This window comes from Mesoplodon mirus, assembly GCF_964341445.2.
Source record: "Mesoplodon mirus genome assembly, chromosome: 17".
Lineage (NCBI taxonomy): Eukaryota > Metazoa > Chordata > Mammalia > Artiodactyla > Ziphiidae > Mesoplodon > Mesoplodon mirus.
In genome coordinates this window covers 74,902,744-74,926,264 of record NC_138993.1, presented here as the reverse complement: position 1 = coordinate 74,926,264, position 23,521 = coordinate 74,902,744, and the positions used below count along the sequence as shown (strand labels likewise).

Here is a 23,521-nt window from a genome sequence, read left to right as displayed (position 1 = left end):
ATGAATACAGACTTTACACAAGACTACACTGCTTTTCTGCTCTTGTCTGTTCCATGCCCTGCTTCCCTCACTCCCTGATGGATTTCCCCTGCTGAGCATTCCCTCAGCAGACTGTGATGTGTTCCTGAATCTCCCCCTCAGAATCTGCTTCTAGGGGATACAATCTAAGACATATAAGACTTCCTATGTTTACTTTAATTTTCTATTAACTTTTATGGTTTACTCCGAAAGGAAAAAATTTTTTCATAGATACAGAATCTATACACACTGAACACACTTAATGATGTACATGTTCAAAACTAGAAATAATAACAGCACAAGAAATAATAAAACACACATGCAAGAGAATGAAGTTGGAGCCTAATTTTTCAGTATATACAAAAATTAACAGAAAATGGATTCAAGGCCTAAACATAAGACCTAAACCTACTAAATTCATTGAAGAAAAACATAAAAGCTTCATGACATTGGACTTTGCAATAATTTCTTAGATGTGACACCAAAAGCACAGGCAACAGAATGAAAAATAGACAAACTGGACTAACAGAAACTTTTACACAACAAAGGATGCAGTCAACAAAGTGAAAAGGCAACTCACAGAATGGGACAAAATGCCTATAAATCATGTACCTGATAAGGGGCTAATATCCAGAATATAAAAAGAATAAAGAACTCTTACAGCTCAACAGCAACAAAAATCAAATAACCAAAAAATGGGCAAAGGACTTGAACAGACTTTTCTTCAAAGATGATATACAAGTAGCCAAAAAGCAAATAAAAAGATTCTCCAAATCACTACTCATCAGAGAAATGCAAATCAAAACCACAATGAGATATCACCTCACAGCCATTAGAATGGCTATTACCAAAGAAAACAAAACAAAGGCAGAAAATAAGAAGTATTGACAAGGATGTGGAAGAAATTGGAAATTGAAACCCTTGAGAACTGCTGGTGGGATTGTAAAATGGTACAAATTCTATGGAAAACAGTATGGATGTTCCTCAAAAAGTTAAAAATAGAACTACTATATGATCTAGCAATCCCACTTCTGGGTATAAAACCAAAAGAATTGAAAGCAGGATCTCAAACAGATATTTGCTCACCTATATTTACTGCAGCACAGTTCACAATAGCCAAGAGGTGGAAGCAATCTAAATGTCCACCAGCAAATGAATGGATAAACAAAATGTATATATATGGAATATATATAAGTATATTCCATGTAATGGAATACTATTCAGCCTTTAAAAGAAAGGAAATCCTATCATATGTTATAAAATGGATCAACCTTGAGGACATTATGCTAAATGCAATAAGCCAGTCCCCCAAAGACAAATACTGTATGGTTTCATTTATAAGAGGCATCTAAAGTAGTCAAATTCATAGAAACAAAGTGAAACTGAGCAGAAGCCTGAGGGGGCTTCCAGGAGACAGACCCCTCCCCCAGTGTCCCCCACCTCTTATTTACAGAGAAGCTTTAGTGTCCTACGCCTTCCCTGAGTTCCAAAGAATAAATTTAATCAGAGAAGTGAGAAAACATAGAAACAAAGTAAAACAGTTAAGCAAGACAAAATAATAATAGGACCTTTAGTTCCTCCTCAAGGGCTAGAGATAATATATCCTTGAGTTGTTTTGCAGACACTAAAAGCCCCACCAGGTAGAAGAAGTTAACTGCATGCTGACCACAAGCCGGTAGACCCCAGATTGGTTGGAACCAGAAGGTTAATGATGTTAACTCCAAAAATATCTCACTACCAACAATCAGAAGACTGTCCACAAGCTGATCACACACCCTGAGACCCCCTCCTTCACCTTGCCTTTAAAAACCCTTCCTTGAAAGCCATTGGGGAGTTTGGGTCTTTTGAGCATGAGCTGCCCATTCTCTGTGTTTGGCGCCTGCAATAAACGCTATACTTTCCTTCACCACAACCTGGTGTCAGTAGGTAGACTTTACTGCACATTGGGCGAGGGATCCAAGTTAGGTTCAGGAACAGAAGTAGAATGGTGGTTACCAGGGCCCTAGGGGAAGAGGGAAAGTGGGAGTTGTTGTATAATGGGTATAGAGAATCAGATTTTAAAGACGAAAACATTCTGGAGATCTATGGCACAGGAACGTGAATATGCTTCCACTATTGATCTGGATACTTTAAAATGGTTAAAGTGGTAAATTCTATTTTATAGTTTTTTTAACCACAATAAAAGAAGTAGAAAAAGAAAGAGAGAGAATAAGGTGACACAAAGCACTGCATCACAGGAGATTTAAAAACATACACATAGTTTAAGTATTTTGTGAAAAATTTACTTGCAAACTTATCGTTGATTCCACGTTACACAAATGTTTTCTATGAATTCCAGGAAGGTAGTTGTCTGGGAAGGAGATTAACATGCTTACACACAGGTGTTACACACAGACTCAGACACACACACACACACAATTACATCTATGCACCCAACAACTCTCCTAGCAGAAATTTCATTCTCAGAATCAATTGTTATAACATGCTTCCAGAGATATCTTTACTGCATATACAATGACAATGAAACAAAAGAACAGTGAGGATTTTCAAAGACAAGAGTATAATCAGTTTCAACATATTCCCCCAGAGCCTTAAAAAGACACCCTTTTAAAGCTTGGAAGTGTTTTTTAAAGTGCTAGATTTTAACATCCTAGTAATCAAGCTGCAGGTCCATATCGCTCTTTGCAGAGCAAAAAATAGTACAAAGAAATTATATTTGGGTAAGATATAGATGTTATGCCCTAAAATATCTCAGAATTTAGGTCGACAATCCCTGTCTCATATAACCCTGCACTGAAACACTTCTCTGAAAAATGGAGAAATAAACTTAAATAATTTAAATTCTTCTCAAGAAAATCAACAATATTTTTCATCTCACTATTTTACTGATTTTTCAAATGTTTTAACTTATGTATCAAGAGGCCATTTCTTGGGTTTCCATCCAATTATTAAGGCATGCTTTTCTAATGAAAGAATGTGAAAAAAATGTTTTCTCTTTAAATGAAAATGGAAATGAAGCAAATACACAGGACACAAAAATTACTGCACACCCTAAAGTATATTTATTTTTTATACATCAATCTATACTTTTCTACTTTTAATATTTTTGTTGTCATATTTCTTTAATAACAAGTGATTTGATGATGATAAATAACTTTTCAGTGGAAATAGGTTTACAGTCATAATTCTTTTCAGGATTTGTTTCAGGGTAATAATAAAACTGAAGATTGTCACCCTAAGGTGATGATGTTCCTGTTTCATTATCCAAGTGGACCTGCATGTTTCATCAAATCTATGGTTCATGGAGGGTACCATGTCATGAATTCTCTGTCCTGTGTCATCAATAGTTCCACAATCATGCCCATGTGCTGATACCCAGCACATTGGTTTACCCTGATACCTAGAGCACTGAATGACCAGGCTTCTTTTCAGAGACAACTCAGCTACACTCAAGGTCTTCAGAGCCAGGTGGCTTACAGCCCCATCTCTGGATGTCAACTCTTATCATATATACTTAATGAGAACTTCTCTGGGGAAGTCTAGCCTCTTTAAGATCAGAACTGCCTACTGACGGCTGTTCTCAGAAGCTTGGCTGCCATACTGCCATACTGCTGAAAACAAACCCTGCCTTTTCCTGAATGTCCCTGCCACTGGATTTCTCCGAGATTTGGAACTGAAATCACTGCCCTATCCCTTCCAAGAAAGGGCAATGCCGTGACATTAAAACAGCCTCAGAGAAGGCTGAATTCCTTTGTAGCTCAAGAGAGAAGCTCTCTTTGGACTCATAATCAACACAATAGATTTAGACCCTTTACCCCCAAGTACACATTTTGGGGCCCTCAAATTTTAAACAATCTTCTGCTCTGAATCCATATCTACACATTTCATCCTTAGTCAACATCTTCAATTCTGGTTGGAAGAGGCTCAGCTCACTCTATTCCTGCCAGATGATATGTTTAATAGACAAATTCCCTAGTGTTCAGACTGTCTTAGAATGGGATTCTTGCCAATTTCAACACACTAGTTCCCTCCTAAGGAAACAGAAGCTGTGACTGGCTCAGGGACCCCACCGGTCAGTCATGCAGCTTCCTGGATGCCCTTAGTCTGAGTCCTGAAACAGCACCCTAAATTGAACATTGTGTATTTCAAGGTCAAGATCAATAAGCACGTGTTATGTGTGCTTTAGTAATGTTAATAGCTCCTCTTTAAATTTCTTCTTTTTAATGCAAAATCTTGTGTATGTGTCCATATAACTCTAATTTCATGGCTGTAAATAATTTTTTTTATTTCATCATTTTCCTGAGTCTTGCAAATTTTTCTATTTAAAATGTTACTTTGATGTAAAATATTTGATATTTGACATTATTTTGGTATAAAACAGTTTCAACCCTGAAATATGAATTTCACATTTAATATTTAATTTTGGCTTTAATAGAGTCTGGTTCCCCCCTTTCTTTTTAAAGGGAAAACTTTAGGGAAAATTCAGATGCTAAAATTTCTATTATCCTTTCTAGGTTAAGTAAGTTTCTAGGTTATATTTTGTGCTTTTAAGTGATTACCACTGCCCTTCACATTAATTTGTAAGACATGTTCAGATGAAAGAGATTCTTCAATGTCAGCTGAAAACCTATGTCAGAACAAAGAGTACAATTCACAAATAAACATCCATATGTCCAAAATAAGCACGCCCTTGTCCCAAGTCTTAGTTATCACATTAAACAACCTTGGCTTTGGTCACTCACTGCTCCATCCTGCTTGAAGACTTTTCAAAATTATGTTCATCTCAGAACTAACACAGAATAAGGGTATAGCTATTACAACTAGTCAAAACCTATATACCCATCATCAAAGGGCTCCACCTTGCCCATGGAAGATTACTACTAATTAGGGCCTTGTACAAAATAAACCCCAGGCTTTTACATACCTTCCATCTTCATTTCTGTCTTCTGGCTACTCCATTATATGGAATCTGAAAGTACCATTAACTACCTAGAGTGGCCCATCATTTCTGCTGGGAGCCCTCCTTCTGGGCTTCACCTCTCCTAACTCACTTCATGTGGTCCTAGTGGGGAATTAAAAAGGTTGTCCAATTTAACTGCCCACAGAACTGAAAACATGACCTAGGTTGAGCCCATCACAATGGCCGCTACACTGAGGATCAGTGACTGTTCTAGTGTGGGGATATGGTCCTAGAGGGACAATTCAAGATCCTTCCATGAGATTTGCTAGATGGACACTGGGAGATATATATATTAAAAAAAAGACCCAGTCATTGTTTTAATATCAATTCACTGGAAAGTAGGTATATGTCTCATATTTTCTGAGACAGAGAAAGACAGGCAAAGACAGAAAGAGGTGAAAAAGAGATAGAGACAGAGAGAGTAAATAATATCAGTTAAGTCCCCAGATCCCAGATCCTGCAGTACCTGAAGCCAGTTTAATTTAGACTTTCCAGGTATATGGGCCATTTTCCAGATATGAAAGCCAATGAATTCCCTTTTGTACTTAAATTATTATGAGTGGATTTTCAGTCGATGGCAACCAAGAGACTCATAAAATATACTAGTCCTTGAGGATTTTTTCTTCCTTCCTGATAAATGATACATTCCTTTTGCCCATACACTTCCTTTCTCTTCTGCCATGAATGTGCACCTTATTCCCATAGTAGAGGAAAGGTTCAACTTTATATTATATTGGATATTTATTATAGATTATTTCTTTTACAATAATATGTTTCCAAACTTCAGAAAGCTTCATGGTATGTGTTCCAAATGTGCTGTGCTCAAGATGGAGAACAAAAATTCCCTCACATGTGCCACCAAAACCGAGATAAAACAAAGCAAACAAACAGAAAAAGCCCCTCCTCTTTCTAATTTTCTTCTTTCTTTTCATGGAACTAACATTGTCTCCTCGTAGAGACTTGGGATCACAAACTGGGGATTCAGGAAATACATGGAGCCCTGGACACGGGTCACATACAGTCAGCCTGAGTCTTAGGCAGAGTGGCAGTGGGGCTGGGAGTGAGTACTCGACCTTGGAAACACTCCTAAGAAGGGCTTCCTGCCTCCTCTTGAACCCTCAGATCCCTGCACCCTGCTCAGTCTGAACTTGGAAGACTAGAGTCTCTGATTCTGCCTTCTCTGTTCCTCCATCTTCACGTGGTCAGCATGGGTCAAGGTGGAGGCATGCAAGGACTGAGAGGGGATAAAGGGTGAGAAGGGGAGTGTTGGGTTCCACTGTCATTTGGGGCCAAATCCCATCCTTTCCGCTGCTCCCAGCCTCCTGAGCTACTGTCCTCCTGTGATCCTGTCCGTGTAGGTCTTTGTCCTTTGTTACTTGGTGTGTCTGCACTGCAGAAAAGATGGAGGTCTTTTCCCCAGAATTATTGTTGGTAACTCAGACAGTGCTCCATATTCTGTGGGAGGTTTGCTGGTGAAGGTAGTATAAGGAAATCTCACCAAAGGTGGGCAAGATTGAGATCTCTGAACATCAAGAAAAGCCCAAATAAGGGGCGTCCATACTAAACCTTACACGGTTTGGAGGCCATTTCAGCAGAGAAGATTGTTATGGATACTGGGAAAATAAAGACAAAAATTGTGAAAACATGGCTTTGTTACAGAATATTAATGACAGACATTATGTGAACTGATTACTATTGATCACTCATTTTCATTTAACAAATATTATTGTGTCATTAATATGTGTCCAATATTATTAATGTAAGTTTGGTTTTAACCTAAACCAGGTTTGTTGTAGGATCAGTCTTTTGTTGCCTGAGGGCCTCCAGACCCAGCCTAGACCTGGGGTAGGTAAGCCCTGACCTTGACCGAGGGATGTATGTACCCAGTACCCAGTGCTGACTGCAGAGATGGGTGAATGCGTGATGGACAAATGAGTGAGTGCCCTGGGGAAAGGGTGTAAACTCAGTCCCCCAAAGCTAACCTAATAAGTAAAGTTATTCAGATAAATAATAATGAACTAGAAATTTAGGAAACGATTCAACCTCCAAATGGTTTTCTCCCCTCAATTATGCTCCACAGAATTGACTTTTATAAGCTTAAAATAGGGGGCACCGAGAGGCATACCCTTTATCAATCTCATATTTGTTCTCGCTCACTTCAGTGGGTGTATCCTCTCTTGCTACCTGATTGAAGAAAAGCCAGTTGATTTCCACAAAACCATTCATTAATTTGTATCTGTCTCTCCCATCACTCCTCATTTCTAGATGATAATTCAAGCTTCTCTCATCTTTCCTTATTCAAAAGACCCTGAAGCTTTTTTGCCTCTTACTTACCCTTCCCTCGACCACATCCTATGAGCAAAAGACCTTTCCAAGCTGAACTAAAGAGAACTGAGGGTAGTTCTAGAGGGGACACTGATAATTTCCCTTTTGCATTTTATCATCTTGCTTTAAGATGTAGGGAAGGGCTTCCCTGGTGGCACAGTGGTTGAGAGTCCACCTGCCCATGCAGGGGACGTGGGTTCGTGCCCCGGTCCGGGAGGATCCCACATGCCATGGAGTGGCTGGGCCCGTGAGCCATGGCCGCTGAGCCTGCGCGTCCGGAGCCTGTGCTCCACAACGGAAGAGGCCACAGCAGTGAGAGGCCCGTGTACCGCAAAAAAAAAAAAAAAAAAAAAAAAAAAGATGTAGGGAAGCTCCTGATTAGCTTTTTTAACCACAACTATCTGTGGAGATAACATATTTACTGAACTGTCCATAAGCATCTGTGGGTCCTTTTCTAAAGATAGAAGTCGGTTTAAAATCCAAAAGTTTAAGAATCATTTAAAGGGACTCTGCAGTTGTACGATGCTTTCTCCTTAGAAAAGAAAACAATGCAACTGTGGTTTGGAACAGAAGTTTTCAAAGCATGGCACAGAAAGGGTCCTTCTCCTGTAATAATCAATGACACTATAGGCACTATTCTAGCATGAATTTATTTATGACAACTGATGAGAAACAAAGTTTCCTTTCTGTCAAAGCTCTTCTAAATCTGCATCGCCATCAATGTTACTGTTGTTGTTGTTATCATTATTTTCATTTCTCAAGCGATTAAACTACGCCCCAAGATTTTAAAACACAGAACAGCCTCAACACATAGCCTTAATGACGGCAAGTGTGGAGGCATAGATGGATTTGAGTTTACCAAGATGAGGAATTAGATACAGCGAACTAAAACCCACTCAAGTATTTCCTATCTTAGAAGTAAACGACTTTTCTGAGACCACATCTCTGTCCACAAACTGCCCTTTCTATCCTTTTCCTTTTAGAGGTGACCATCTCTAACCTCCTAAGTCTTCCTGCATTTTGCATTCCTGAAAGAAAGTATCCTTGTAACTCTGACTCATGCTGAGCTGAACTAGACAAATATGTTGAGATAAATGGGGAAGAAAAAAGAGAGTTTGACATCTCAATGCAGTGATGGTATGGAAGCTAAAATGCAGTAATTGGGTGGCAAGACATTTGAGAGACAGACCCAAAGAACTTTTTTAAGAAGTTTGGAAGTAGAGGTAAGTGGAATTATGGGATATTAACTTGAGTAGATAAGAACATCGAAATAAATAAGAACATTGAAAGTATTTATTTCTAAGTTTGGAAAGTACTAATGAAACTTTAAGCAAAAAAGTTGACTTCTGAGAGCCTAGATTCTCTGAATCAACCACATGAACCACATTCATCCCTGTCTCGGGGCCTTTGCACATGCTGTTCCCTCTGCTGGGCACACTATTCCCACACATCTTCATGTCCCACCTCCTCACTTATTCAATCACTCAGAGGTCACTTCTTGAGAGATGCTGTCCCTTAACAACCTATTTAAAATTGTCCCTTAAAATTGTTCTGTTCTCAGGCCACCCATGAGATCTTTAAACTTTTTAATTTTCTTCACATCAGTTGCTGATACCAAACATTTTTATCTACATCTGTTTATTTATTTACTCTCTGTCTCATCACTGGCATGGGAATTTCAAAATGTGAGGGATGTGAGCTAGCTCTAGATCAGTGCTTGGAAAAGTCAAGGAGTTCAAAAATATTTCTTGAATTAATTAATATCTGAATTAATGAATGAATAAGACAGAAGGAATAGGAAACTAAATTAATCCACCCAGCTCAGTTTAGTTGCCATAGCGCACTTATGCCCCTCAAGTGACACTAAGTGTGAGTCAACCATTGAAAGTATAAAGAGTCCCCTTTCATTCACCAAAGAGCCTACAGAAGGGAACGTATCACATTAGCATAACAGATGCCAGGTAAGGACATGGGTGTGGAACCCTCGAGATATAATGACAAGCCTTTAATAATGCAAGGTCAACACTGCAGAAATACACAAAGATATATCCTGGATGGACCGGCAGGGCACACGGAGCCTTGACACTCCTAAGAGTCTGTATAAAAGTGGAATACATGAACAATGCAGTCAAATGTGGAACAATAGACATACACTATACTATTTTATCATTTTATACATAGGCTTCAACTCTGGTTTTTTACTTCACAACTGATGACACAGGAAGGATAGATATAGATATAGATATAAAAGGTAGATGATAGATAGATACATAGGTAGATAGGTAGATAGATAGATAGATAGGTAGGTAGGTAGAGAGGTATATTTGGATTTGGATACAGACAGAGATAGCTTACACTAAAGATTTATCTTTAGCAGCACATTTAGTGATTTCTATCTTGTTCTTAATTGTGTTGGTTTTATGAGTCCTAGATTTATCACTAGTATGAGAGCTTTACTTATTTTATTTAAAAAATGTTTGATAAAATAATGTTGATAAAATAATAAAATATTCTTACACATATATAAAATATTCATATAAAGATTATCAATACACTGTTCTAAAGGTAAGTTTGGGGCAGTTGTGTTACATATCAAAACTAATTGATTTAGTAGAATTATAGATACTATCGATCTACAGATCTTATTCTAAGACATTATTACATTTAATCTTATGAGCAATATTTTTAACCTGATCAAGGATTTTTTTAAATTTAAGACAGGTTGAATAATTTTAATATTGAAAGGAAAGGTAAATATTTGAGAATATATAAGAACAGTATGAAAAAATCAGAAGGGACTTGTCTTATTATATATTAAGGTTACTATCAAGACACAGTTACCAACAGAGTATGGCCAAGAACTAGACAAATGGATCAGTGTAACGAGAAAAAAGTGATTGTCATCTTACATCACATAAACATCTTAATTTCACAAGGATTAGAATTAAAAATGTAAGAATTAAAGTTTAGAATAACATGTAAAAGATCAATCACTTAGCTTCAGGAAAAACAGACAACCCAAAGAAATAAATAAAAGCAAAATCTGTAATAGACAAGAGAGCCATCATTTCTATACAATTACAAGAAAATTAGATGCCAACCAAGACAAAAGAAAAAAATAAGAAGGCTCTCTTCAGCACATATCCAGAAAAATATGAATATTTCTTAATATAAAATATTATATAAAGTTGATAAGAAAAAGATAAATAATTCAACATAAAAATGAGAACAGATATGAAGAAATAAGCCTAATAAAAATGGGGAAACCTTTTTCATTATCAGTGGAATAAGAGCAGAGCCTTGTCAGAAACTATATTTCCACCGTGGAGTTGACAACATTTGAAGATAGACGCATCTTCAACCAGTAGCATCTCTGGTTGGCAAAGATGCAGAGATGCACATTCTCTGCTAGTGGTGGCAATCTGAAGTGCTATAGCTACTTGGAAAGAAATCTGGCAGTTTCTACAATACTTAAAGATCCACAAGCCATTTGATTCAGCAGCCCTGCTTCTGTGAATCAATACTCTAGTAATATAAGCCAGAAATACTAAAATAAGTTTTCATGCTTATCGAAAAGGAAAGAGTTTATAAATAAATGGTATGGTTTAACAAATGCTAAAGAATGTTACTTAACTGTCAAAAGAAGAATGCTTAGAAATATCTTCATTAGCCAGAAAAGATGTCCATGTTGTTAAGAAAGAAGCGGGGGACATCTGAGTTAAAGGTACATATTTGAGAAAATATAGATGGTGTTTAAACCACAGGAATGGAAGCGGTCACCAGGGATTCTGCAAAGTGTCAGGGCCGAACTCTAAAGAGAGAAAGCCGGCAATGGAGCAGAGGAAAAGCTGCCAGGGACTTAGGGGAAAACTCCCAAGAACTGTAAAAGAAGAAGTGAAGTCACGTGAGAAATTGACTCACACGAGGAAGGAGTAACGTCTGCGGGATTTAACCACATCAAGGTGGTTTAATCAAAGTGGATTCAGTGAAGTAATGAATGGACCAGCTGGGAGAGTAAAAACATTGATGAGGGTCAGAGGTCACGTGTGTCAATTTTTCTAAGGTGTGACCATGGAAACAAAGAAATGAGGTGGTGGCCAGAAAGGAACAGGAGGTCAAGGGGGACTGTTTAATTGTATTCAAACTGATGGAAATGGTGCAGTGGAGAGAGCTCGGTGGTGTAGGAGAGAAAAGGGTAAATGAAGGAGGGAGGAACCAGGTAGAGTCCAGAGCACACTGGCTTTGGGTACAAGGACAAATAATTCAGGACTACAGAACAGAAGTGAGCAAAGAGAAACTCACACGCTGGCACCTTTGTAGACATAATGGTGGGAAGATGCAGGAGTTACATCTGACGGTTTCTATTTTCTCTCCTACCTATTCCCTAGTAGGCGATCCAGGGAATCTCTAGGTCTGAGCAATCATGCCAACCAGGGAAACATGGTAAGAGTGTGGAAGAGTCTTGTCTGTCTAGAACTAAAAGGAGATTTGTCTGCTTTTGCTCTGACATCAAGGATCGTCCACTGCTGAGGTATAAGGACAGACAAGTTGGAAATCTGCATTCAACCTGGGTTAGGCGTTTGTCCCTTGAGTGCAACAAAGGGAGGTGAGGATGAGGGAGTGCAGGATGGACCCTGGATCTGGGATGGGCAGAGAGCAGGCTGAGGGAGACAAGGCAGGCACAGGAGCAGCATGGTGGTGTTTCAATGAGCTAGAGGTTTTCAAACAAGTGAAGAGCATGGACAATCAGTGCAAGATCTGGCAAGGCATCTTAGCAGAAGTAGCATTTACGAGAATGAGTGACAAGAAAAACAAAAATAAGGTGGTCTTGATATATTGTAAAACGTGCTTAATATGCAAAATAGCATCCTTTCTGGTATAAATCCTCCTCGGTTGCTGTGAGTGAATTAGCAGTTCTGGAGTTTATTTATTTTAAATAACTTTAACCTTCCTTCTACCATAAAGAGTGCTGCTCCAACCCCGTATACTTAGAGAAGAACTGAACTGGGAGAGATAGAAGCCAGGTGGAGTTGTTCCAACACTTTAATTCCCAAGGCACAGAAGGGAATTTCATGGGGCACACCTCAAGCTTCAGCTCCAGTTTGTTAAGAGGAAACCAGAAGTGCAGGCGCAAGGTTTCACAAGGCACTAGAACTCTGGGAGCCCATGACTCCCTAGAGCTCATTTTCTCCTTAGTTTCTCATTTCCACTTGGACCTCAGCTGAGATTTCCGGCCAAATTCACAGGTCACCCTCACCAGGCACAACTCAGAATCTCACCATCTCAGTATCACTGTAGACCCATCTGAAGATCCTTCTGGGCCACAGAGACACAGGAAACATCAGCACTTTTTGTTGTGGTGTTCCTAAACCTTCCTGCTACAACGTGCTTCCACGATACATTTTTAGACTCTAGTTTTTAACATTTCTGTATAAGATGTATGGCACATTAGAATTAGGCCAGGTCCCATGGAGTCAAGAGGAACGTGGGTGGTGATGTGAGTCTAAGCCACTTCTTTCTTTGAATAGTCTCTCTTATACTGTCTTAAAGTTTTGTTTTTCTGATTGTAAAAGTAAAACATGCCTATTGTAGACAGGTTTTAAAATATAGAATAGTTTATTAAAGTAACTGATAATTATAATTATCATATAAAGAATTTTATATTTAATTAGTCATAATTAATATATAAATATTTAAGTATAAGTGTTTAACTATGATTATTATTCTGATGGCTGATTATAATTAATTATAATTATAATAACCAGTTATAATTAATTATAATTACAGTTAATTAAATTGTAATAATTGATAATTCCATAAGTCAGAGCTAGCAGCTACTGTTGAAATCTACATTTAGACCTTTAGGTATATACCTGCTTTAACATTAAATGATGACTGATGACTACTTCCCTAGATGATTAAAAGTTCCTTGGGGGCCTCCCTGGTGGCGCAGTGGTTGAGAGTCCGCCTGCCGATGCAGGGGATACGGGTTCGTGCCCCGGTCTGGGAGGATCCCATATGCCGCGGAGCGGCTGGGCCCGTGAGCCATGGCCGCTGGGCCTGCGCATCCGGAGCCTGTGCTCCGCAACGGGGGAGGCCACAACAGTGAGAGGCCCGCATACCGCAAAAAAAAAAAAAAAAAAAAAAAAAAAGTTCCTTGGAAGCACTCTTCACTGGTCTCCCAACATCCCACCCTAAGGCTGCCTTCCTAGGATCCCATGTGGCTCTGTTGTTGAATGTTTTCAGTAGCTCTGGCTCCTCCCCTGGAATTGATCCACTTCCAGCACTGCTACCCATTTTGGAAGTGGACATGTGATACGGTGACCAACAAGGGCCAGGATAAAAAAGACAGGCCCGTGGAAGACACAGAGCTCATGCGAGGAAGGAATGGAGTGTGCAGAATGGAGCAGCCAGTTAACCTTGCCAATCCATCACCCTAATATCAAGGTCAAGGGAACAGAGTATGGTAACATCTTCTGCAACAGGAATAGTGATTCAACTGTGAATTATGATCCTTATCAATAAACATTTCTGATGCTGTAAATGCCCTCGTTATTCCTTCTATATTCTATTCATTCTTCAAGATTGAGGTCAATACTGCAAAATGTCCCTTGACTGGTGGCACATGATGACATATAATGTCTGAACTCCTTTTAGCAGGCCGTGCCATTCCACCTTAGAAGAAGTTAGCATTTGACAATATTCATGCTTCTTTTCCATTTTATAGCTATTGCCAAATACAGAACTTAGGACATAGTCGAATCTTTAGTAAGAAGTTGGTAATTACTCTGATAAATTCATCAGCAACACTTTTTCCAGGTATTTGGATCATTTCACTATTCATTAATTTTAGATTTCATCTGGACTGCAAGAATTATCTCAAATGCTTCCATGGGTCACACATCATCATTTCTTCCAATTTTCTGAAATTCTAAACTCAAATAACTTGGCTGCAACAAAAGTAATGTAAGGCAGGAAAGGGCAGTCTCATGTTATATTTGGCAACCAACTGCTCCCTGAACCTCCAAGTTCATGTCACCCTGTCCCTTTCTGCTTCTGCTCATGCTCCGTGGCTGCCTTCCACTAGGTTTGTACATGCTGCCTAGAAGCACCCAGGTTCCTTGTAGAAATGGTGCAGAGGGTTCCAGGAGTTTCCTCTGCACAAAGCACAGAGAGGAGAAATAATGACATTCTGCTGGTGCAGTAAAACATGAGGGGTAACACAAAACCAGCCAAGAGTGTGGCCCTAGGTACATTTCACCAAGACGAGAACCCCAAGATTTCTGGGGTTAAAACAAAGACTCCTCACAATTCCTAAACGCTGCACATCATAACAAATTACTTTTATTAATTAGAGAGCTAATTTTCAAACTTACAAACAAGTGATTTTACAAGGGAATTCTTTTTGGAGTTAAAATTGTCCTGCAAGCCAAAAACATGCCTCTCCTGGGTGTGCTGAATAGCAAGGAATTGTAATTTTCATTAATCATAGAGTTTTTACTCCCATATGCATTCCCCACAAAAGGCAAGAAAAAGCTGAATCTTGTCCCCTTCTTGATTACCAAGGATTTTTTAGGTTCCCTTTTAATGCACAACTCAAGATCCTTTCCAAACATGTATTCCCTGAATGATGTTACTTAAAGGTAACACTGTCATGTCCTCTGCCAACAAAACCCTCATCTTAGGAGGGAACCATTTTCTACAAATGTCATCTGTCACATTAAGACAATGACATATATGTATAGAACTTTTCAGAAGTGCTACAGGAGAAAAAATGCATCTCTAATGAGCCATTTTTACCAAAAATGTCTCCCTCTTCTTTATTACCATCCAAAAAAGGCTTAGATGCAGCTTTTGTCTAGCTCAGAAAATCCTGTTAAAAATTCAGGCATTGAAGAAATCCTTGATGGACCCATGAGAAAAGCCAGTGCCAAACTCTTTTTCACCATACCAGCATCAGTGTAGAGTATTTGGTACAGATGTCACCCTAGTCCCTGATCATGGCAAGGTGACTGATGCAAGGATGAAAGTTTACAGTCAAGGATAAACCCAAAGATGAAGCTTACAAGTTGAACATTAGGTGTAGACACAAGCAGTAAAACTTGAGAATAAAATAATAACTAAATGGCCTCAGCCATATATTAATGAACTAAGTTTTTATGCAAACATTTTATTAACATGTGCTGATACCTGGAAATATCCTTATCAAATTCTTTTTTATGGATTGTTTTTAAAATTAGCTATGTGTGTGTATCTTTTTCTTAAAAAGCCAGAGTTTTAAAGATTTCTATACTATCAGCATTTGGATCACACTGGAATTATTTCAGAACCCGGTATTAAGAAGAAATTCATTTAGCATGTAAAACACCTTTCAAAGTCACCATTCTATGTCACTCATGCAGATGTGGCATTCCAGCAGACCTGCCTTAAGGCTGGCATCTGCATAAAATAATATTTTAAGAAGACAAATAACCATCTGAGCAAAATAACAAGGTTACTTACAGCACTTGATAAAATGATAGTGAGACATCTTTCCATCTCAGACTGAAATCTTGCTACAGGTTCCAGCATTCTCTTCAGCTACAACTGTCGTCCCCAGGAAATGCATTATTGAGAGCTTCTCCTCAGGTAACAGTTTACCTCGGGATGCATTATTGAACCGAGGCTCTGTTCCATGGTTGTGCAAAAAGCTTCAAACTCATTCTCATTCAGCAGCTGGAGTTCAGATCAGCCTCTCCGCGGGTCTGGAGCCACCACTGCCGCACGTGCTATTGTAGCCCCTTGATTGACAGGGTTCCTAGTGCCACAATCCCGGGAATCGTGCCCTCTAATTGGCGCTCACATGCACCCACCTTCTGCCGGCTCCGAGGTGTGCTGCAGTGCGGCTCTCTCCTGCCTGTTAATGGCTTTTCAATAGCTTTCAGATGGCAGCAAACTAGCTAATGAGGGGGCTGGAGAGAAGCGACTGAAGGAGGGACCCTAAATCTCATTTCTGCACGTTGTCCCTGAGCCGAATGTGACCAGATTCTTAGCTGGTCCCCAAGCTGATTATTTTTAGTTGCCACCAGTTGCTGTGTGTGAATAGGAAATTGATAGCAGGATCTCAAAATAACCACCTCTTAGAATCCCAGGTCTTTGGATCTGCCCCTCATGATGAAGAATACATTATACTTCACAATACATCTTTTTGGTTTTCTATGCAGAATGTAAAACTTAAATGATCCACAAAAAGCTTTTGGTTTGCAAAGCTTTACAAATTTAGATTTCTGCTACCTCTGCAGACTGCAGTGAATTTCACTGTACAAGCGGGCAAAGTAATTCTAACTGAATTGGAATCAGAAAGAAAGAAATGTATGGTCTGCAAGCGTTATTGCAACAAAAATAAGTACACTCAACAATGCAATAACCACGTTAGCCAAAGAAAAGGTCATAGGTAAGCTGCTTATAAATGCAAGACAATTATTTTTACAAATTGATACTTTTTAATGATGATCTACAAAACAAGTTGACATAGCCTAGAAGTTGTGTTTCAAATTTTGAGGGCACTGGAGAGATAACTATGAACACTGTTTTAACTATGTACATCTTTCTAAGATAGAAGCCTAGGTCTTAGCTTCCCTTACTAAGCAAAACTCAAAAAGAAATGCCTTTATTAAACCCAAAGATTATAAAATTCAAACCTATGTATTGGGTTGGCCACGACTTAAATTTTAACCAAGGCATCATTCTGCTTTTGCAGTATGACGTAGAACAAGTTCAAGGTTTGGATCAGAATGGCCTGAGTTCACATCTAGATTCTATCCCTCACCACGGTGTCTAATTGGATAAGTGATTTAGCCTCCAAGAGCCTCAGCTTCCTCACCTACAGATGGCGAGTACAAGTCCTAACCTTTAGCTTGAAGTTTAGAAAAATGCATATACAAATTCTAATTGATATCGTTGGTGTTCCACAAAAAGGTGCCATCAGCAGTAACAAGGAAATGGTATTTAGCTATATATCAAATGACTGCAATAGACACCTTAACTTGTCTTCCCAAGAATAAGAATGAGGATTTTCAGCCATTATCAGCAATGCATATTCCTCATTTATTCATTCATTCCACAGTCAATTATTGACAGTCATTGCTATCAAGTTGCCATTTTAAGTGTTTTCAGGAATAAAAATATGTCTAAAACATACCCCTTAAATACAAGGATTATAGAGTCTATTGTTTAAGATCTCCTGTGTGTTTTGAAATGTTTCCTAATAAAACCATGAGACAACTACTTATATCTGCTTCCAAAAAAGAAAACAAGGCTCTCTCTTCCTACCTCAATACAAGTCTTCACAGATGCACACAGTAATGATGACTTTATGTGAATGCTGTACAGCTTCTCTTGGGGGAAAGTGCTATCCATCTAGGTACACCTGTCCCCTCCTCTTAACACAAAGATAGGTATGTTATCTATATACCTTCCTTAAATACATGCATTTCTTTGTTTTCTGCAAATTGCACACCTCTATATAATTCATTCTCAACAAAGTTCTTAAGACAAGTGAGTTCTATGACACCATTTACTCATGGAGAGGAAAATAATAATGTATGAGTGTCAGAGAAGCATGATATGTGCTTGGCAAAGAAAATATGCCATTGAAAATATGATTGATTTGAGCCCCAAAAATCTACTATTAAGTAACTTAAACCCTCCTCCTGTAAGAACTCTTACCAAATTCCTTTGTGAGAATTAACATCTCTCCCCATACGTCAAGGGCTCATTACCAAAAGTGTTTATTATTCATTCATTGCATAAACATTTGGTAAGTCTTTGACTCTTGCTACTGGAGGTACACTGGGAAAGGTGACTTCACCCCTGCCCTCAAAGTGCTTATAGTCTGGTGAAATATAGACAACCAAGCTAGCGCAGTGTAGTGTGATAAAAATTATAGGGCAAGGATTGTATGTAGAAGCAACATCCAATCCACTTTAGGGTTAAAGGAAGCTATCCCCAGAAAGTTATTCTTAGCTTTCTCAAAATACTTAGAATCTGGTTCATATGCATGAACTGTATATACATATAATTCCCCCAGATTAAGAGTCTCTCTCATGTTTTTGTCTCTGAAACCACATACTCATGCCCAAAACACTGGCAGAACTACATTTAACCACAAAGAAATACATCTTTATATTTTCCATCATTATCAAACAAAAAGTAGCTTCTATTGCAGGCATTATTACTGAAGGAAAATAATTTTGACTCTATTAACTCCACTCCCTTGATAAAGTAGAAAAATAATGGTGATTTACAATTGATTATAATTTCTTGATCTCTACCCAACTCTACAAAACTCAGCTCAGTGTTATGACATCACATGGACCAGTTTGGGGTCCTCTGAATCTGATACTTGAAATATAACATCAGAGTTGGTGATGATGGTAACAATAAAGACCTAGATTGGATTAGATATAAGTTAACAATTTATTTCACAGATTATGGTCATTAATCACAAAATGAAATCACGCATTTGAAAGTTGTTTTTCATTGCTACAAAACATACACACTAATAAAGCACAAAGATTTGATTATCTTTCAGAATTTACAATGAACAATTTTTCTCACTGAATGTCACACACAATATTTCAGAAGCAATTTGGAATAATAAAGAAATTCTTTTTTCTCTTTTGTACACCAAACAGCTGCTCACTATTCACGCTAATTCTGATTAAAAACACGATTTTTTTTTCTTTTAAAGGTTAGCATTGTTATACACCAGATTTTTTCAAATAAGGCTGAGTTATTTCCAGAATGGAAAAAAAAAAATATGAAACTGGAATGACCCTGGTGACAGACAAGCACTTATTATTAAATATCTTTAAAAATGGAATGTGCATGATATACAGCTTCAAAATAGTTTTTCTAGTGAAAGCTCACAGGTGAAATACTACTCCATTTCAACCCCTATCTGGGGGGATCTGTTACATCAGTCTTTTGATAGATAATTCCCAAACCTCACAATTCTGCATTTTTTCAGAATTTATTAAATGATGGAATTAAAACTTAACTTTACAAACACCACCAGTTTAGGTAGGGTGCTATAAAAATTGCAAGTGAGGCTATAAATCACATGCACAAATTGATTGTAAAGCAACTTCAAGTTGTGAGATAAAGTAGTCTTTGCTTCTGCTCTGGTTATGGGTTGGGGCCTAAAAATATTAGACTTTAATGGAGAAAATTACATACAGGTTGAGGGACCTTGATCCACAGGTAACCCCCACCCCAACCCAGAATGGCTGGAAATTAAATTTATAGTATCGCCTATCACAAATAATGAATGCTTCTGAGTAGATGGAGTCAAGATCTTCTCTCCTGAGAACAATAATCTGGTTTAATCATTTAGGACTCTATAAGGCTTAAATGGTCCTTTCCTGAAGGCTGCAGAGAAGGACTGATCCTGAGTTGTCAAGAAGAAAAGGTATAAATAAAGTCAGTTCTTGCTAGACTTTCAGCCTCACTAGTTATCCTCTGGTGCCTCAGAACCAGGATCAAGCCTTCCTTGCCTGACTGATCCGGTCCCAGCCTCTCTGATCACATCCCCTTTCCACAGCCTGCTGCCTGTCGGGGCCAATTTGGTTTTCTGTCAGACTATTCAACCTCTGGTTATCAGATTCAGGACTCCTCACCTTCAAACAGCCTCACAAGTCTCCTTCCAGAACAAGTGGACATTTAACTTAGATGTAGACAATTGTGGGACTAACAGAGGGGGGAATTTACAATATTGATCTGCATGGCTAGAAAGAAAGTAGAGGTTAATAAAAACCACCCTCTCTGTGTCAGCAGAGCAGTGAGGACACTCACTCAGCTGAGCACTGCTTTAGTGCCTCAATGTGAATATGTAATATAAGGGTCAGAAAACACTCATCAGCATTTATACTAATATTTTCATAGAACAGCAATGTAAAGTAAAAAAAATGTAATTTTAAATTTGTTCCACAAAAGTTTGAAAATTACTCTTTATGCAATGCAAGATAGAGTAATATAACATATGCATTTATGTGTATCACTACAGAAATATATACATATATCCAGATAGATAGATAAATAGATTGATAGATAGAGATGTCTCCATACACGCAGGGTATATGGGATGCTCTAATTCCTCCATAGGGGCATCTGGTTACTCACATTCCTTTTGCGATTTTTTTTTCTCTCTAATCAAAATGAAATGCTTTGAGTTCTAATGAGTATCAATTAAATTGGGTATCTAAGAAAGGGAATTTGTAAAACCTTTGCAAATTCATTCACTTGAATGGTAACAACCACTTTGAAATCTCCCCAGCATATGTTACAACTATCTAGGCTGACTCGCCGATTTTCAGATACTGTTTCACCTCACCAAAGTCTGACCTTGCCAACAAGAGTTTCATATCTTAACTGTAAGTAAGCAATGGACATGCTAGTTGATGTCTGTATGACTGCACCTAAGTTTGTGTGCATATGTGTAATATGGGTGCTTGTATGAAAACAATGAAGTATTCTCTGCCTTGTTCTTCAATCCATTTGAAGGAGTACGCAGCTTCCTGTAACTGGTGGGATAGACACATGAATGACCTTCCACTGGTGATGAAGGTAAGTACAGCGATCAGTGATGGCCTGACTAAGAGAGATAGAGCTGGGAAATGAGACTCTGATGGTTGGGCAGATCTATACACACCTGTCAACTAGAAGACAATTACCTGAAGTATTTCAATGACCTAACACATAATGTCAATTTTCCTGAAGAGGATGAAAGGAATTTTGAGTCAATTAAATTTGGAGGCTCTCCTTCATACTTTCCCATTCCCATACATTCCTTTAAAATAATATGTCTCTTAAAAAACATGTCCTTATCTACAATCTAACCACCCATACACTTATCTACATACACACTAAGTTACTTATTCAATTTGTATGCATCCTTTGGTATTCATTTTGAACCCATTTAACCTACAAACTCTTCTTGACTGACTTTGGACTAAATAAGTCCTAGCCTTAACTGAACCCTCTATTCACTTTTCCATGTACCAGTCAATCTAGCATCTGATAGTACAATGCTTTAAATTCTTCTCTAATTGTATCACATGAAAAGCCTCTTTTTAGTAGATAATTACTTACTGAGGTGTAGACTTTCTACTTTTCTCATTCCCTATGAAGTCCAAAACATTAGTGAATATTCAAGGGTCACCAAATGAAGAACCACAGAATTAGAAATAATCTAAAACATCTTCTGGGGCACTACACATAATGTCTGGAGGAGAATTTTATTAAACGCAGGATTATTGAACAATTGGGAAAACAAAATTGACTCTACTTGAAAAAGAAGGAAAAGAGACAAGTGATGGAGTGGAAGATCAGCCTTCTTATCTGAGTGTGTAGGTGCAATAAACTTATTCATTTGCCTTTTCAATATTCCTTACGAAGGGCTCCTTTAATATGCTTCATGGGACAATTTGATGGCAAGTTTAAACACTAAGGACTTTCTTCTTCCAAATTAATTCCCTGGTTCCAGATTTCACTTTGGACTTCAAAGGATAATGTACAGTCTCTAAACTGGAAGGGACAAAATGTTAACAGCATTTTAAAGTGATTTGGAAAAAGAAATGTACATTGAAATATAGAAATTCATAAATAACATTAAATTATTTCCCAAACTTAAAGACTAAACATTTTTGGAGAAGTTGTAATAGCACTCATTCTTGGGGGACAGGTCTCCATAACTATTTTCACATGTCTACACAGTCTGCACCATCAGGGCAAAGAGCATCGGCCACCTTGGTTTAAGGATGATTGTGTAAAAAACACGCCTGGGAGGCAAGAGATAGCGTAGCTTTGGGGAGATTTTGAAGAATTATCTCCTCCCCAGACTCATCTGGTTAAATTTCAGGGTGATGGAGCTGGAGACTTTCTCCTCTCCTCTCTGGAGAAGGTTTGCATTCTCTCTCTCTCTCTCTCTCTCTCTCTCTCTCTCTCTATCTATCTATCTCTCTCTCTCTCTATCTATCTATCTCTCTGTAGATGGGAAAATGTGCTAAAAGCCTACAAGAGCTTAGAGGTTTCTAATTCTGTTCCCTTTCCTGTGCCCACTATAATATGAGGCTTTCACTGTATTGTTCTATGGGGATTGAGGCTCAGGAAGCCAGCACCAGAATGCTCTGTGAAGAGAAAGTCTGTTCTCTGATCCATAATCCATGACCTTGTATTTCCTGTCGGAATCTCTCTCTCCTCTCCTCTCCCTACTTCTTCTTCCTCTTCTTCTTTTTCTCCTTCTCTTCCTCTCCCTCTCCCTCTCTCTCTTTTTCACACCAATGGATGATTGGAGAAGCTTCTCAGAATTAAGCAATAAAGACAGGTCAATTCTGCCTACATTGGGTGAGGCTAATGAAATCCTAAGATGATGATACATCCTTTTCATCATCAAGATGCCTCCAGTGGGTGAACCAGAGAGGCAAAGGTGGAGAAGGTAGGATGGTGGGTAAAATGAGGTGGGGACATAAGTGAAAAAGAATCATAGGTGCGTGATCTACCACTCCTTCCCTGCCCCCCACCCCTTTGTTCTTTGCTTAGGTGTGCTGCACTGGTTTATTGCTGTGATGCCTCCTGATTCTGTATCCTATTAAGGTTTATTTATGTCCAATGTGGGCTTTCTCTCAAAATGTTAATATGAGGCTAACACAATGATGTTTACTCTTACATCATGGCAGACATTGCAATGTGAGGTCCGTCAACCATAAACGTAGAGAAGTGTTCGGAAAAGATTTACAGATAGAAAGTAATATTTTATAGAGGCAAGAGGGCTACATTTTTATATATGGGAATTAAGGGGGTAGAGGAATGAAATTTTAGGTTCTTAAGAAGCAGCTAAGCTGTAACAACTTTAATAGAATTTTTTTCAATTTAACGGATATATGCCGGAAATCATACGTAAGCTGTTAATATCATAGAATTATTTCCAGACCACAGAAGATGTTGATACACATCTCTAGACCCCAGTATGGAGGTGTTAACTAAGTGGTTTAGGGTAGGTTACAGTGTGATGGGTGTGAAGACACATCAGCGAAATACAAGTCTCACGTGAAGCTGATGGGGGGTTATTTTGAGGGTGTCAAATTATGGCTCTTCATTTACATGAAGTTCAAGAGCAGGTAAAACTGATTTATGATGATAGAAGTTTTTAGAAGTGGAGTACTGATAGGAAAGAGGCAC

At 38.4% G+C, this 23,521-nt stretch overlaps 1 protein-coding gene across 1 annotated transcript in view; it reads right to left on the bottom strand.

The window, feature by feature from the left end:
- Positions 1–15,833, bottom strand: part of MYO16 (myosin XVI) — a gene marked incomplete at both ends in the record, with an annotated part of 418,949 nt that extends 403,116 nt beyond the window's left edge. Inside the window, one exon of the mRNA XM_082602366.1 lies at positions 15,806–15,833. Coding sequence (XP_082458492.1) covers positions 15,806–15,833 — 28 coding nt within the window. The remainder of the gene's footprint in view (positions 1–15,805) is intronic.
- Positions 15,834–23,521: the final 7,688 nt, after the last annotated feature.